Below are 17,958 nucleotides of genomic sequence, written 5' to 3'. Positions count from 1 at the left end.
CTGTTCCTTTGCTCCCTTTGGGCTACTGTCGTGCTCTGGGCAACCCCACCTCTTTGATACCTCTGAACTGGACTCTGACCTGCTGCCTCAGACATCCCCATCATAGCAACCAGAGAGACTGGCCTTTTCTTTTATAACTGTCATGTAAAATTTTTAGTAGGTAAACATTGATTGAGCATATATTAACACTGTACTCAAAATATAAACTGATATGCCCTCAAACATTTCCCTTGTTATAACTGAAAGATTATAGGCTTGAGAGATGCGGCTGAGAGACAGGAGCCAGGCTCAGACTCGAGGGGGTCACATGCCATTTATGTCACATTCTCTCTCATGGATTCAATTTCCTCATCTATAAAATGAGACAATGATGACATTCTTTCCTGGGTTATCATGATGACCATGAGATAAGACATAAAAACTTGCTCTATACACTGTCCAGAGATATTAAAAAATGTTGATGGTTATTCTTATCATCTTAATACCTTCTAAAATGGCAGGAGGTTCTGCTCATAGGAAAAAAAAATTATATTCAGCATCTCAGATGTCTCTTGGAATCTAGTTGAATATTTATTGCATTTCTTCCTCTTTTATAAAACCACTTGTTTACCTCTTTGTCCCTCATGGTAAAGTCAGATGAGAGACTTCCCTGGTGGTCCAGTGGCTAAGACTCCAAGCTCCCCACGCAGGGGGCCCAGATTTGATCCCTGGTCAGGGAACTAGCAGAGAACGCAATGGCACCCCACTCCAGTACTCTTGCCTAGAAAATCCCATGGACGGAGGAGCCTGGAAGGCTGCAGTCCATGGGGTCGCTGAGAGTCGGACACGACTGAGCGACTTCACTTTCACGTTTCACTTTCATGCATTGGAGAAGGCAGTGGCAACCCACTCCAGTGTTCTTTCCTGGAGAATCCCAGGGACGGGGGAGCCTGGTGGGCTGCTATCTATGGGGTCGCACAGAGTCGGACACAACTGAAGCGACTTAGCAGCAGCTTAGCAGCAGCAGCAGGGAACTAGATCCCACATGCCACAACTAAACATCTTGCATGCTGCAATTAAGACCCAGTATAGCCAACTAAATGAATATTAAAAAAATAATAATAAAAATAAAATGAGAGTGATAGGGTTTTTTTTTTTTTTCATATTCTGGGGCATTTATGTAACTGAAACTTTGTCCTGAGAGTGTCCATAAGAGATTTGATGACCAGTCTCTCTGTCCTGTGTTTCCTTTATTTTTCCCTCTTCCTTTCTCCCCTACCCCCATCTCCTTGCCTCTGGCTGTTGGTTGGCCTGGAACACCCTTACTGTAGATGTCACGTCCTTCCGGTTCTTCATTAGATGTTACTTCCTCAATGAGGCCTGTGCTGACCTACCCCACTTAGTACCACAAACCGTCTCCTCCCTCCTCCAGGCTCTCTCCACCCACTCAGCCGACTCTTTTCTTCTTCTTCTTTCCATAACACTGCCACTTTCTAGTATACCATGCAGTTTACTTGCACAGTACGCTCACAGTTTATTATCCATATTCCATGCTGAAATGTAAGCCTTGTGAGGACAGGGTGCTTTGTCTGTCTGGATCACTTATAAAGCCCAAGGGCCTGATAGATAGTGGGCCCTCAGTCACTATTTGTTGACTGAATGAAAGCCTCCTTCTCCAGCCCCTTCTCCAGGGGCCCCATTCTCATACTGTACATGCTTCCTGGGAAGTCTTACCCACATGACCCTTGAACAGATGTTTCAACCCAGACCTCCAAGACTGTCTCGCATTGCCTCTACCTGCTTGGCTAACTCATCTTTATTGCTTCTCTAGGAAGCCCACTCAGATCTTTTCCTTGGTTCTTGGCATCCCATGATGTCTCCCATGTTGTTATTTTTGTAAGGTATCATGATTATTCTCTTGAAAACGTGGGTCTTCTTCATTTTTATTTGTCATTTTTAAAAAAACAGTGCTTGTTGGGAAAAAAGTTATGGTTTCGAAAGTAGCCATACGTTTGAACCACATTTGTACCACAAGGAAATGTGAAATATTTATAAAAGCAATGCAGGAGACTCGGGTTTGAGACCTGGGTCAAGGAGATTCCCTGGAGAAGGAAATGGCAACCCATTCCAGTATGCTTGCCTGGGACAACCCATGGACAGAGGAGCCTGGTGGGCTATAGTCCACCGGGTCACAAGAGTCAGACACGACTTAGTGACTAAACCACTGTTACAGAAGAAGACGGAAGTAAAAATCGCCCGTATTTTCACAATCCAGATGTATGTTTCACCTGTGGAATTAAATACATGTGTGGGCACACATGCGTACACACATACAGCCAATATACTGGGAAACTTGGAAGGAATTAATTAAAGAAAGAGCATCCATGGAACACTTAGAGAAGAACTGGTTTGAGAAAGACAAAGGCAGCCTCTGAGAGTCAGGAGCTAAACTGGAACTCACAGTTCAGCAACGTGGTGTGGGGATGGGATTTGGACCTTGACCATAAGCACTTTCCCAGGACATCTACAGCAGCCAAGGCCACCTTGTGGCCAGCGTGGAGTGAGATTAAAAATCAAACCACTCACCAATATCATGTCTGAACACAGACCAAGTAACAACGTCATCCAAACCACAGAAATGACCAAACACCCCCATCAGGTTAACATGAGCAACTGCTATTTATCAATCACAGCTTTGGCTTTCCTCCGTTATTCCCCCTTTCTAGGTAACAATTATCAAGATACTCAAGGCTAGACTTATCCTGTTTCCTGCTTTGATGGCATCTAGTTCAGAGCAAAGCCCTGCTTTCTTGAGTCCTCCCTTAGTCACCTGACTCAAGGCCAAATCCTAAATGAGTACCCCAGAACCCCATGATAGATAGTCTCTTCTGTTACTATGAGTCAATAGATTCCATTTTCTTGAGCTGCAGGTGTGTTCCTGGTGACCTTTGGCAGCAGGGTATGGGCAATATTGTACATCTGAGTATTCTTCCCCACCCCCATGCCTGGCACATGGCAGGTCTCAAAAACATGTTAGGTAGATTAACTAAAATGAAGACTGAAATCACATTTCTGGTACAGAACCTACTGGTGGTCACCAGAAAAACTGCCATTTCTGCCCTTGCATTATGAAGGATGAGAAGAAACCTAAGACATGGGCCACATCCTCATTGGCAAGGCAACACAGAAACACACAAGATGAAATGATATTCCAGGACCATAGTCAATAGTACAGAGGCCATCAAGAGTAGCACATAATTAAATGCCCGATGAGTGCTAAGTGCTGCCAGGTGATGAATGGGATTCAGGCAGGTGAACAGAAAAGGAGAGAAGTCATCGCAGGCTTTCAGAGATGGGAAACAGGGGGCGCAAAGGCACGAAGGAGGGAGTGTTCACGGTATGCTTGCTAGGCGCCAGCTTCTTTCAAGCTGGGATTCTGCCCTCCTTGCTCACCTCACATCCCCATGGTGTGGTGTCCGTTATGAAGCAGGATTTTAGTAATTACCTGGTAAATGAAAATGTGTGTGTATGGATCAGTGAGGGAACCTATGCCCCTGAAGAAGAAGGTTCAAAGAGAGATGATGCTAGAAAAGTTAATCGGGGCCTTGAATCTAAGTCTAAGAAATTCTGGATCTTCCTATCACTTGGGAGTTCATTGCAATGTAAGCAGGAGAGAGATCTGAGCAGAGGTGTGCTTCAGTGCATTGGGTCTGGGACAAAGTTCAGAATGGACAGGGACAGAATATTTCCAGAAAACCGGGAATCTGGTCCCAAGTTATCAGGCCCTCTCTGTGCAAATGGGGCGAGGGTTAAAACAAGGTGACAAGGAAGGAAAGTGGGATTTGGAGTCGGCGGGCCTGAGTTGGAATTTCTGTGACCTTCAGCAAGGTCCTCAGCACCTCTGTGCCCTGGCGCCTGTCCCTCGTTGCTTGGGATCTGGTACGGATTCATGCCATAGGCCCAGGGCAGGCATTCTGGCCACAGCCAGTCCTGCTGCATGGTATGTATGATTGCACGTTTCAAAGCAAACTCACAGCCGCAGTCTCCAGACCAAAGGCCGAGACAGGCCTTTAAGAGGCGGAATGGAAAGAGTTGTAAACGTGGGGCTTGAGGCCTGAGTGCTGGGGGTGTTCTTTCAGGTACTATTTTACTTCTCTGAGCCCTGGTTTCCACACTTGAATAACGACCAGAAGTCACACACTCCCCCGCCACACCCAGGAGCTGCTCTGGGGACCTATCTGTGATAGCACCAGCAGAGCGCGGGGCATAGAATAGGCTCCAGACATCCACCGCTCCACCCTGCCTTCCTGTGAGTCAGGGATCAACCTCCCTTCCCTGCAGGGCGGCTGAGAGCTGAATGTGCAGCTGGGACGGCCCCTACGCCATCTGGAGAAGGATGCACCCCTCCCTACTTAGCCTCAGTGCAGGGGCCACAGGTTTGGGCCCTCCTGACCCAGCCAGGCCCTAACAGACATTCACGGTGGTTTACCAGCCTGAGGCAAGGGGCCATGTCAGCGGGCCAGCGCGGCATACCTACGGTTCCCCGGGGACCCGCTCCACTGTACACAGCAGCTGGACCTGGCTGCAGCTTCAGGTGCAGTTTGCTTTTCTCGTGGTTTCTTGGCTTGTTTCCTCCTCTGGGGCAGCCAGGCAGGCCGCCTTCTGTGAGGAGAGGTGTGGGGAGATGGCCAGGTTTGGGAACCAGAGTCAGCGAGATGGACTCAGAGCCCCAGGAAGCAGCCCCTTCCTCGTGTCTCCCCTCAGCCTGGGTGCAGAGGCCCCCCTCAAATGTGGCTCGGGGCTGCATGGGCGGGGAGGAGGATATGCTTCTCCAGGTGAATAAAAACTGAATTAACTAGGAGGAACTGGAACTGTGCGCGTGAGAGGACAGTTTAACAGGATCTACCACAGGTTCCCTTTAAAAGAATCTGCACCTCTCTCATCTAGGATTGGCAGTGAAGTGTGATTCAGTTGACGGTGTATGGACACTTCTGGGTGGAGGGACCTGCCTTCTCCCTGCAGCGGGTCTACCTGCCCTTCTGGGGGGTGGCCTGTGCCTCACCACAGCCCTGCGTGGGGACCCTGAGGTTCAGGGGAGTAAGGCCGGGGCTGCGTGGGCATCAGGGCTTTCCTCACCTCACTGCCCCACCTCCGGCTGTTGTTAGCCAGACTTCTGTTCCTGAATTCCCTGGCCTCGGAGTCAGTCTTATCCTGCAGTTCTGGGCTGAGGCTAAATTCTGGGCTCTGCTCTTTTTGTGGTGGGCAGGAGGGGTGGTGAGCTCATCCCTGGAAAGGATTAGTCATCAGAGAGACAGGGACAGATCTAGGGGGGCAGGACAGAGGATGGGCTCTATGTAAATGAGTCATCTTCCCTCCAGCTCCGCGGCCCCAGCTTGACAGCTGCTCCCCAGGAGAGGTTGTTAAGCGGGAGCGTCCCGGAGGCAGGCGTAGTTAACCGGCTTTTAATAACTCATTTTGCTGAATGATTTTTGGTGAGGAGAGAAAAACCTTAATCCCACAGATGAAGCGCATGGTGGGGACAGGTTCAATTAGCCCCACGGGCAAGAGAAACAGCACTGAGTTTCAAAGCCGACTCTTGGGGTCACGGTGTCCATCACTCCCAGATTACCGAAACTTTTCTAATGTTAAAAATCCATGGCCTGCAGCCTGTGGGGTTCAGCCTATTTTTGTAAGCCCCAGACCCTCTCAGCCATCCCCACACACCCCCTGCTTTCAGCAAAGATCATCCCAAAGGCCCGCAAAGAACAAGCAAAAATGAACCGGAGTGTAAGAGGACCCAGTTTCTCCTCGGGATTTGTGTTCTTCTGTGTTGCCTCTTTGTCCTGAGTCAGGGAGCTTCTTAGGTGGTGCTAGTGGTAAAGAACCTGCCTGCCAATGCAGGAGACATAAGAGATGGGGCTTCGATCCCTTGGTCAGGAAGATCCTCTGGAGGAGGGCATGGCAACCCACTCCAGTATTCTTGCCTGGAGAAAGCCGAGGGACAGAGGAGTCTGGCGTGGTCCATGGGGTCGCAAAGAGTCAGATACAAGTGAGCATCTCAGCACATGCACACAGGGAGCTTCCAGCATGAGGCCAGCCCCACGCCCCGCTGTGGCGCCAAGCCCTCACCAGCACTGAGCCCGCAGGGAGCCTTCCATCTGGTTTACAATTTAGACACATCCTGAAGTACTAGTGGGCTTCCCTGGTGGCTCAGCTGGTGAAGAACCCGTCTGCCAGTACAGAAGACACAAGAGGCACAGGGTCAGTCCCTGGGTTGGGAAGATCCCCTGGAGGATGAAATGGTAACCCACTTCAGTATTCTTGCCTGGGAAATACCACGGACAGAGGAGCCTGGCAGGTTGCAAAGAGTCACACACGACTGAGCACACACGCACGCACGCACATGCACACAAGTGCCAGCAAATGTCACACCCAGAGTGTCAGCTTTTCCACCACAGGCCCACTTTCCAGGATCAACCCCTTCCCTCCACTAACACACTTGATTTCAGGATTGGAAAAGGTGGTGCCTCCCCCCCAGCATGGGGATCAGAGCCTGAAGCCAGCCCAGAGGGGATGTTGCCACTCACCCGGGATGGCTGAGGACACGGAGGCCCGGTGACGTGAAAGGACAGTAAGTTAGTGGTGGAGTCGTCTTGGGTGTGTGTACGGGGGCTTTTCCCTGCCGCTGAAATGCCTAGTCGTACTTCACCTGGGCCTTGCTCCACCTGCAGCTCTTCAGCTGCGATGTGAGGGCCAGCCTCGCCCGTGTGCTTCCCAGTTAAGCTTGCAGCTTCTGGAGTGCCTGCCACATTCTAGGCACCGTGGGAGGCACGAGGGAACCACCTCCTCATCCAGTCTTCACAGCAACCTCACGAGGTAGGCGGTCTCAGGCGATTTTTAGAGGGAGAATAACGTGTCCCCGTCGGCCCATTAGCAAGTGGAGGCGCCCGAGCTTGACACCACAGCCCCTGCCCTCAGCTCTCCAAGAAAGCCAATGTTGGCAGGCTTAGGAAGGGAGGCTCACTGAGCTTGATGTTTCCAGAGTTTGTGGGTTTCTACTGTACATACACCCAAGACAACTCCACCACTAACTTGCTGTCCCTTCACCTCACGGGGCCACCGTGTCCTCAGCTGTCCCAAGCGAGTGTCAACATCCCCTCTGGCTTCAGGCTCTGGTCCCTGCGCTGGGGGGAGGTACCACCTTCTCCAAAGCCGAAATCGAGTGTGTCAGAGTTTGTGAGTTTCTGTTGTACAAGGCCAGACATGTTGCTGGATGCCACGCCCAGATGATGGAGAAGCTTCTAGAGGTGTCAGGTGACACTCTCACTGCCACAGAGCTCCTGCAAGTTCAGCCTGAGTACAAGGTGGACAGGAGGGTCCCCAGCCTTGCCCTCCTCCTTCTGCCTCAGGTCCACTCACTCCATCAGCAAGAGTTCCTGAACGCTGTCTGTGGGCCGGACGCCAAGCTGCACATGGGAGCCAGCCAGGCTGGACCCAGCCGCTTACCCCAGCCCCGTGCACACCGCTCTCCCAGCAGGGCACACCAGGTCTCTAACTTCCTCTTTCTCGAAGTCCCATCCATGCTTCAAGACTAAACATGAATACCTTTTCCTCCATAAGACTCTCAGTCACTGCAGGAGAACACCTGCTTCTGCTTCTGACCTGCTTCTGACCTGCGCTGCTCTGGGGACTAATTCAAATTTCCCAGGCGATTCCACTTTGAAGCCAGAGTTAAGAACTACTGCTCTAACCAAAAGCAGCCTGTCTCTCTTGTCTGAACTCTCGTGTGTTTGACTCTCTCTTAGCGCATCACAAACTCCTTCCTCTGGTTTCACACTGGGCTCTGCCACTTGCTTGCTCTGTGATCTGTGCAAGTTACATAACCTAAGTGCCTTTATTAAGTGTGACTCAGTTTACTAATCTCACAAATGGGAATGATAATTCCCACTGTAGTTCATCAAATCTAAGACACCATCAATTATAGATGCACCAATAATGTATACTATTAAGAATTTTGAATGCTGCCAAATAAAGTCATCGATTGTAAGGTGTATCCTGATTTCAGGGGTGTTAAAACTTGAGGGAAAAAGCTATGACTTAGGATGAATGACACCCAGTGCCTCACTGAATTGTGAGAATGGATGCATTGATTTCCATGAAGCTTTGGCACAGTGCTTAGAAAGAGTGAGAGCTCAATACATATCAGCTATTATATGATAATGTAATTATCACATATCCCATGTTTCCACTCCCCACTAAATGCTTTAATAACTTATTCCAGCCTTCCTTTCATTCTCAACCCTCCCAGAAGGTTTGGGCAGGCTGCTTGGCTGTCCTCCTCAGGAGAGGGACTTGGAGAGGATGACATGGGCAGCCTCAAGGTTCCAGACCCGGGGCTTATGTGAGTCTTAAGTTTCACCTCTCAAGTGTCCAGCCCACCTCCACGGAGCGTGGCCATGTGCTTCCTGCCCTCTCCCCAAGTCAGTGTCAGCTCCAACCACAGAGCAGCCTGAAGGCTGCTCCAGCCTCTGCCCCACAGCCCACCCCACATCTCCCACTATATCCTGTTTGGAGAGAGAGAGATGCTGGAAGAGGCTGCTGGCCTGGCCTTGGGCAAGGCCCAGCTCTGTGTGAGCTTTAGGCCCCTTGAGGGTTAAAGTGAGCCTGTTACCCCTCCTCCAGCAGTCAGGAAGGATCCCAGGAGAGGGGGGTGTTGGGAGATGCTTCCCAGAGGAGTGTGCCCAGCAGACAAGTAGGCCATGGGTAGGGCTGCCAGATTTAGCAGATAAAAATACAGAACTCCCAGTTAAATATGAATTTCAGAAACACAATGAATCTTTTTTTTTTAAAGTGTAAATATGGCCCATGCAATGTTTGGGATGTTCTTACACTAAAAAGTTCATTTGTTTATCTGAAATTCATGTTTATCTGGGAGTCCTATATTTTATCTGACGAGTCCTAATGGATTTTTTCCCCTCCTCTGCCCACTGATCCCCTGACCTCAGCTTTCTTATTCTCCCTGATATTTAACTCTCATCCTTGAGAGGTTCTTGAAATTTTTATTTTCAGTTATTCAATCAACAAATAACTATCAGTGCCTAATTTATACATGATTCCCTTGTCCACTGTGGAGAATAGAAAGAAGACTTTATTAAGCACTTATTAATGTGCTAGGCAAGGGCTTCCGCAGTGGCTCAGCAGTAAAGAATCTGCCAACAATGCAGGAGACGCAGGAAACACTGGTTCTATCTCTGGGTTGGGAGGATCCCTTGGAAGAGGCCGTGGCAACTGGCTCTGGTATTCTTGCCTGGAGAATCCCATGGACAGAGGACCCTGGTGGGTTTCAGTCCACAGGGTCGCAAAGAGTCAGACACAACTGAAACGGCTGAGTACAGCATAGCACAATATGCTAGGTAGGCACTATCCTAAGTGTTTTAGATGTATTGGCTCAGTTTAATACAAAAATGCAAATATTATAATCTCCACTTCACAGATGAGAAAATGGAGGCACAGAAACATTAATTAATTTTCTCAAAGACAAATCCTAGTGGAGCTAGGATTCAAACCTGAGCAGCCTATATAATCTATATTTCCAAATTGCTGATATAATGGTCCCTGCTCCCAAGGGGTTCCCAAACTCATTGTGGAGACAGCCCCACAAAGTTAATTCTAAGTCATCTGTGCTTGGTGCTCAAAATAAGGTTCACTGACCAGTTGCGGTGGCCTCACCTGGAGCCAAGTTAGAAATTTGGAATAATGAACGCCACCTCAGAATCTGGTAAGACAGGTTAGAAATTTGGAATAATGAACGCCACCTCAGAATCTGGTAAGATTCCAGGTTGGTCCTAGATAACTGACTCTGAGAATCACTACTCCAAACAAGCAGAGTGACAGGCAGTGCATTCACTCAACAAACTTGGCCCAGCGCGTTCTACATGCCAGGCACTGCAAAGGCACTGCAGTGTTGCAGTGACTTTTTTAAAACGTGGGAAATCCTCACAAATGTTTTAAAATGTCTCCTCCTTAGTTTTTCATGAGCATAAAGTATGGCATTTCCTGAGGATTACTTTTTGAAATACTCAGGTCACTCGAGGTGACTAAATACATTCTACAGTCAATGGCTTATGTTTGAGGCACACTGGACTGTATTAGCATAGACCTCATGGTTTCATATTAACACAGTGAGCACTCTGAAAAGTCCCACAGTAAATAAACTTGTTTCATTTTAAGTTGTTTTTTAAATCATGGGAATTCTCTCCACCTTCCATTAAGTCTACTGTCTCATCTTGAGCAACACCCATTGGCAGGCTATATTACAGTTCAGAGAGGGTTCGTATCAAGAGCTCAACATTTTACAGATGAAGAGACAGTTCAGAGGAGTAGTGACAGTGACTTGCTTCAGTCACTTGGCTGATAGGGGCTACAACAGAAGTCAAAGCTTTGAGTTCAAGTCTGGTACTATTTCCTTGACCCTGGATGTTTAACCAGGCCCTTAACCATTGGAAATAGATGGGGAAACAGTGTCAGACTTTATTTTGGGGGGCTCCAAAATCACTGCAGATGGTGATTGCAGCCATGAAATTAAAAGACGCTTACTCCTTGGAAGAAAAGTTATGACCAACCTAGAGAGCATATTCAAAAGCAGAGACATTACTTTGCCAACAAAGTTCCATCTAGTCAAGGCTATGGTTTTTCCAGTGGTCATGTATGGATGTGAAAGTTGGACTTTGAAGAAAGCTGAGTGCCAAAGAATTGATGCTTTTGAACTGTGGTGTTGGAGAAGACTCTTGAGGGTCCCTGGACTGCAAGGAGATCCAACCAGTCCATTCTGAAGGAGATTAGCCCTGGGATTTCTTTGGAAGGAATGATGCTAAAGCTGAAACTCCAGTACTTTGGCCACCTCATGCAAAGAGTTGACTCATTGGAAAAGACCCTGATGCTGGGAGGGATTGAGGGCAGGAGGAAAAGAGGACGACAGAGGATGAGATAGCTGGATGGCATTACTGACTTGATGGACGTGAGTTTGAGTGAACTCCAGGAGTTGGTGATGGACAGAGTGGCCTGGCATGCTGCAATTCATGGGGTTGCAAAGAGACAGACATGACCGAGCAACTGAACTGAACTGAACTAACCACTGGCACTAGCTGGAGTGTGTTTGGTTGCACGTGATAGAAGGCTTTGGCAGGAAAAGGGATTTATGGGTTCACGTAACTGGAAGCCCAAAGGTAGGCTAGACAGCCTGGCCCGCTTGACTGGACAGTTCATTAGGGCTTTCAGGATGCCATGACTGAGCCCTCTGCAGTGTCCGCTTCATCTATGCTGGCTCCTCATGGAGCCACCAACCACTCCTGGGGCCACCTCCTCCTCCCTCCATACCCAGGGCAGCACTCTTAAAAGTGAGAAACATTTTTCCCAGAAACTATCAGAGAAACTCTCCTCTCATCTGATTGGTCTGAATGGGGTCACATCCCTGAGCCAAACCCTGTAGCCATGAAAATGCCCCACACTGATTGGCTTAGGCCCATCCATCTCCAACCAGTTATAGCAAGGGACTGGATTTTCCAGATTGGACTAGACTAATGGAGCCCACCCCTGGCTGTTGGGTCAGTTCTTCAAGGGGCCTGGCTGCTGTATTTCAGGAGTGGGAGGTGGGGTGATGGTTAAAGGAGATAGCTGCAATGTCCACAACAAGGGTTTTATGTTACTTGAAATTTAAACCAACAAATCATTATGATGTATATATTAAATATCTTACAGGTTTATATGTCAACTACAACTCAATAAAGCTGAAAAAAAAGTTTTAGGGAATTTAAATCAAAATATTTGAAATTGGGCAAATTTCAACCAGTAGGATCGTGGATAGAGTATTGTATTGTTTCTTAAAGGAAGCGCTTTAGCCCATTCACATCAGAATCATCAGGGGACATTTGTTAAAATGCAGAGTTCTGGGCCATTCTAAATAAGTCTCTGGAATGGGACCCGCCTTGGAATCTGCATTTTAATCATGCATTCTAGTTGCTTGGATTCGCTGTGGCTTACAGCTATTGTCCTGGGGTAATTATTTGCTGTCAAGTATCTCAGATTAGACTATAAATTGTATTTCCCTTCCACCAAGATGACACTGCCGAACTAGTGGGGAAAGTTGCCCCAGATGATGGACCCAAATGTCCCATTTGGTGCGGTGAAAAAGGTCACCATAGGCAGTTCAGCCACTTACAAACAGTAACTTGCTGAGTATATCACTCAGCCCATGCCCTTGCCTGCACTGTTGCGGTTGATGATGGGTCCCTCTCAGGATGGTTGAGGGGACCGGATAGAGGACATGTCCAGTGCCCAGCACAGAGGCTGCCACCCAGGGCCTGAGACAGATCAGTGCTGGCCTCCCCATCTCACTTCCAGGTTCTCAGAGCTGAACTCCAGAGGCCCTGTCACTGGGGCCCCATTTGCGAAGGCGGCACCAGACAGACTGTGGGAATGAGCTTCACAGCTTTTGTCAAAGTGGCATAATAAAGCCCCCAAGTGTCTGCTCTCTGCAAACTGGGATGGCAGATCAATTGTGGCATAAACAAAACAGCAGGCTTGGTGCGAACCCGGGGACAGATTCCGCCTCTGCAGAGTGTGAGTGGGGGAAGGGGGAATTCTCTGGGTGGTTGGGTTTGCCTTTTCTCTGGCTGAAGCTTCAAGGCCCTTCTGCAGAGCCAGCTTAGCTCCCCACAGATTGCCAGAGTTTGGGCGGACTGTTCTTCCATTGTGGGAACATCTGTCTAGGCAGCAGCACCAGGCACTGACCCTACCGCCCTCAGCGCCCCCAGAGCTCTGAGCCTCTCGGTGTTGATGGGGAAGGAGGGTGGACCGTGCCCCCTCCACCCTGTCTCTGGAGCTGAGCTGACGGTGGGTCTGCAGGAAAGCAAAGGGAGGTGAAGTGGGCATGCAGGCCAGACCTCAGGAAAAGGCCAGTGAGAGGGACCCTGGTGCTGGGTGTCCTCTGATGTCAGGGAACCTCCTACCTGCCTGTCCTCTTCATTTTCAGCAGAAAGTGCCATAGCCAGTCATGCATTTGGCGTCATTTGGGGCCTAGAGTCATAGCCACGAGGAGACCTCAGGCCCAGGTCTGGCCCAGCCCCTGGGTGAAGGCAGCAGGGAAAAGCTCTGCCCTTGTCCAGGGGTGAGCCGCTGACAGCAGAGGGTCAAGTGGGGAGCTGTGTAAAATCTCTAAGAAGGCAGCCTAGGTCATCCGTGAGGGCGTCTGTCTGGTTTTCCACCAAAGCCCTGAGCCTAGCACAAGGCCTGCCAACCAGGTCCTCAGTGTTTGCTGGAAAAGGAATGAGCCAGTAGGGGTTGGCCTTATGGCTGCATCGCAACGCCCACTGTTAAGACAGGCATACCTTTTCATGGAGCCCAGATGGGTCTTTGGTGATCCCCCCAAACACAGGCACCACTGCCCCGCGCCTTCCCTTGAGTGGGTGATGCTTCCTATGACTGCACTGCATGCTCACCTGTCCTCTGCCCCTCAGGCCCCCATGATCCAGCAGGCAGCCCTCCTGGGCAGTCTCTTCAGATTTGGCTGCAGGGTTCACTTGACCCCTGTCACTCTCCCCCGTCCCTGGCGCAGGATGCCCTAGGAGACTGCCAGGGCAGCAGACTGCTCCCACTAGTGCCTTCTTCCTGCCCCTGCCTGTGTGAGCTGCACCAGTCAGCCTTTGGCCCAGGGAACTGTCCGGCACAGGGTCAGATTCCAGGAGACACCTCTGACTCTCCCAGAACGCTCACCATGCTCTGCTCCAGTGCTCCAGGGTGAGTGTACAAGTGTCTGCAGTTCAGCCAGCATCCACTAACGAGCTGCCAGGCTGCCCCTGCTGCAGCCTGATGTTCTCTTGACCAATCCCACCCCCACCATGTCTTGACTTGGGGATGCCACAGCACCCTCCTATTTCAAGGCCATCTCCCATTATCCCTGGGTACTTTCTAGTCTTTCTGTATAGCCTAGAAGTGGGTGGTGCGGGTTACTGGTCACCCTATTTTGTTGACTTACTAGATGCAACGTAGACGTATTTAAAACTTCTCTTTATGGGCTTCCCTGGTGGTTCAGTGGCTAAGACTCCAAGCTCCCAATGCAGGGGGCCCGGGTTTGATCCCTGGTCTGGGAACTAGATCCTGCATGTCACAACTCGGACTCAGCACAGCCAAATAAATAAATATTTAAAACTTCTCTTTATAATGAGGGCTAATGTATTACATGCCACGCTAAACTTTTAGCTGAAAATTCTAAACAACAGGAAAATCACATTCAATATTCTCTTAGGCATAGTATTAATATTCCAGGTTAATTATTACTCCAGGTTAATTAAATACTCAGCATTTTTCATTTCTTTAGGAACTCAGCCAAGTGATCCCCCAACCAGAGGCGTTGTTTTCCCTTCCTGAGTAGCAGCAGTGTTGTGTATGATGGTCTAAGCACCAGGCGAGAAGCCAGGACACAAGTATGGCACCTGTCCCCAATGAGCCATAGGTCATGTGCCCTCAACCCCTGCTCCCTCCTCTATACAGTGACAGGTAGACCAGAATTAAGGTCTCTCATAGTTCCTAAGTGTCTCGGCATTTTGAGGTTTTTCTTATTGTGAGAGTAAAAAAGCTCCTAAAACACATAGCTTGAAAAGTTATTATACAACGAACACTCATGCAACCACCACTTAGATCAATAGATCATTTCCAATACTCCAGAGTCTCCCTGGGTCCCCTTCCATTCACCCTGCCCTGCCACCCCCAGAGCAAACTCCAATTCTGACTTTTATCTCAATTTCCCTTGTAATTTTACCAATCGAATATGCATCCCTAGAAAGGTACTGTAGTTTGGCTTTGCCTGGCTTTGAATGTTGTGCCAATGGAATACTTCTTTTGTGTCCAGTTTCTTCTAACATTCTTCTTGTGAGGTTCATTCATGTTGCAGGTAGCAGTGGCCTTTGCTTTTTCTTTGCTGTATAGTGTTTTCTTGTATGAATTGACCATGAATTAGCTAGGCTGGTGGACACTTGGGTTATCAATCTATTAATAGGATATTTTTATAAATTCACATAGAGACAAATACAAACACTCCCACTCCACATATAGTCATACTGATTCAGAGTTGAGTTCTTTATGAATTCAGAAACTTGAGTTTCACTTTAAAGTGTAGTAAAATTCTTCATTTTGAACTCCTGGTTACACTTCTAGTTTGTTTTTTTTTTCACACTTTTATAGCCAAATTCTGACCCTAGGGACATAATCCATCTTCAACAGAGGTATCACTATAAGATTTTCTCCCAAGTTGAGTCATTAAGCATAAGATGAAGACAATGTCAGGCAATGGGGCATTTCCTCCAAGGATTCTAGAAAATGATTAGCATACACATTTAAGGGATCATTCTAAAAAAAAAAAAGAAAAAACTAACTTCAAGGTTTTTCAGGGAAATAGTTAAGCCACCCCTTTCCCAGAGCTGGCCTTACCCCACTAACAAGGCAGAGGGAGACCTCTTGACCTTGGGCATGCATTAAACAGGGATGCCCCTGAACTTCAGCTGCAGAGGTCTTGATAGGTGCGACCGTGCTGCTCTGATGACGTGTTTTCAGCTCAGACTCCAAGCAGCAGTGGATCTTCATGCTAAGGGATAACATCCCCTCTCATAACCAGAGTCAGGTAGCCATGGGTCCCACAAAGACATCACAGCTGGCAGCTGGCTGAGAGCTCACGGTGGAGGAGCAGAGCTCCCGCTCTGTAGGACCCTGGCCAGCATGGGCTAAGCAACCTGGCGGGAAGCCAAGCCTTCTGCAGCAATCAGTCGATAAACTCCCTTCAAGACTGTGCTTTGAACAAGTGGGTAAATTAAGACTTAAATATAAGAGTTCAAAGCACTAAGCCACTGCCCAGGCGTAGAGCAGACCTCTCAGGATAAAAGCCACTCCAGATACACAGCAGCACAGGACCCAGCTGGGCAGAAACCTTTCCCTTAGCTACAAGTGGAGCAAGGGTGATTGATGGTGGTCCTTGGGTGAGAAAGAGTTGATGTCCAATGGCAGAGACACACTCACTCTCTGAAGGTTGGGGACTCATTCTTAAACAATCCTTTGTCAGTTTCATAAACCCCTTCTCAGAGACCATCAAATATAGCTACCTGGACTAAATACAATATACCTGGTTCCCAGCAATTCTATCAAATGAAGCCTTTATGGAATTCTGTCCTAACAAGGCCCAAGCGTGCCACTGGTACATTTAAAAAAAAACAGTTTGCGTTGTGAGAGAACAGGTGACGTGTGATTTGTGGGTATCTCAGTATCCTCCCCTGTGCAGCTGTTTTGTGTGTTGTGATGGGTCTTTCCTAGTGACTCTCTCACCCCACTGGCATTGATTTATAGATCCCCCAGAAGAGGAGTCACGTATCCTCCATCAGTTTAGGGGTTGTCCAGACTTAGGAACCATATCTGGTGCCACCAAGGGAGAGAAACGTCTTGGCACTGTTTCCCCTCCCGTTGAGTGATCCCACTCAGGTAAGAGCCATGTCAACACCTGAATACAACTGCACCGTGCCGGGTGGGGACCACCTGTCCAGCCAGGATCGCGCTGACCCCTGCTCTGTCCCCACAGGTTTCGGCATGACCACCCCCGCCACGGTGGGCGGGAAGGCCTTCCTCATCGCCTACGGGCTGTTCGGCTGCGCCGGGACCATCCTGTTCTTCAACCTCTTCCTGGAGCGCATCATCTCCCTGCTGGCCTTCATCATGCGCGCCTGCCGGGAGCGCCAGCTGCGCCGAAGCGGCTTGCTGCCCGCCACCTTCCGCCGCGGCTCCGCGCTCTCGGAGGCCGACTGCCTGGCAGGCTGGAAGCCCTCGGTGTACCACGTGCTGCTGATCCTGGGCCTGTTCGCCGTGCTGCTGTCCTGCTGCGCCTCGGCCATGTACACCAGCGTGGAGGGCTGGGACTACGTGGACTCGCTCTACTTCTGCTTCGTCACCTTCAGCACTATCGGCTTCGGGGACCTGGTGAGCAGCCAGCACGCCGCCTACCGGAACCAGGGGCTCTACCGCCTGGGCAACTTCCTCTTCATCCTGCTCGGCGTGTGCTGCATCTACTCGCTCTTCAACGTCATCTCCATCCTCATCAAGCAGGTGCTCAACTGGATGCTGCGCAAGCTGAGCTGCCGCTGCTGCGCGCGCTGCTGCCCCGCGCCCGGCGCGCCCCTGGCCCGGCGCAACGCCATCACGCCGGGCTCCCGGCTGCGCCGCCGCCTGGCTGCACTCGGCGCCGACCCCGCGGCCCGCGACAGCGACGCCGAGGGCCGCCGCCTGTCGGGAGAGCTCATCTCCATGCGCGACCTCACGGCCTCCAACAAGGTGTCGCTGGCGCTGCTGCAGAAGCAGCTGTCGGAGACGGCCAACGGCTACCCGCGCAGCGTGTGCGTCAACACGCGCCAGAACGGCTTCTCAGGCGGCGTGGGCGCGCTGGGCATCATGAACAACCGCCTGGCCGAGACCAGCGCCTCCAGGTAGACGCGCAACCTGTCGCGCCACGGACCCCCAAGCAGGCTGGCGTGCAGCCGGGCGGCGTTTGCTCTCCTCTCAGACGCTGGCGCTTTCTTAACCTTTATCCAATAAAATGAAACCAAAAAAAAAAATTTTTTTTTTTTAAAGAAATACTATTTGGCCAGGCCTGATGTTATCAAGGGCAGGTTTTGGGGGAGCCTGTTATTCTTGTGGGTCCCCTTCTTGGAGAACCGTGGTCCCCAGCAGATTCTCCTCCAGGGAGAGAAAAAGTGGCACCCCAGACCCTCGCCTGGTGTACACGGCAGCCAGGGGAGTGCCGCCCCTGAGTTTTGCAGACTGGCACTAAACCCCGCCTCAATGCACATAAGCAGCTGGCAACCCCAAAGCATATGGTGCAACTTTCCATGGCTCTGAATTACCTCCGCAGCATTTAGAATCCTGGCCCAGCCTAGCAGCTTCCTTCTG

The 17,958-nt window shown here is 49.9% G+C and overlaps 1 protein-coding gene across 1 annotated transcript in view; it reads left to right on the top strand.

The window, feature by feature from the left end:
- The window catches only part of KCNK12 (potassium two pore domain channel subfamily K member 12), a 50,776-nt gene extending 33,133 nt beyond the window's left edge, over window positions 1–17,643 (top strand). The window contains exon 2 of the mRNA XM_018055202.1: window positions 16,598–17,643. Within this exon, the coding sequence (XP_017910691.1) occupies window positions 16,598–17,499 (902 nt within the window). The 3' untranslated portion in view covers window positions 17,500–17,643. The remainder of the gene's footprint in view (window positions 1–16,597) is intronic.

Source organism: Capra hircus, chromosome 11, assembly GCF_001704415.2.
Source record: "Capra hircus breed San Clemente chromosome 11, ASM170441v1, whole genome shotgun sequence".
NCBI classification, from domain to species: Eukaryota; Metazoa; Chordata; class Mammalia; order Artiodactyla; family Bovidae; genus Capra; species Capra hircus.
This window is presented reverse-complemented; position numbering and strand designations above follow the sequence as displayed.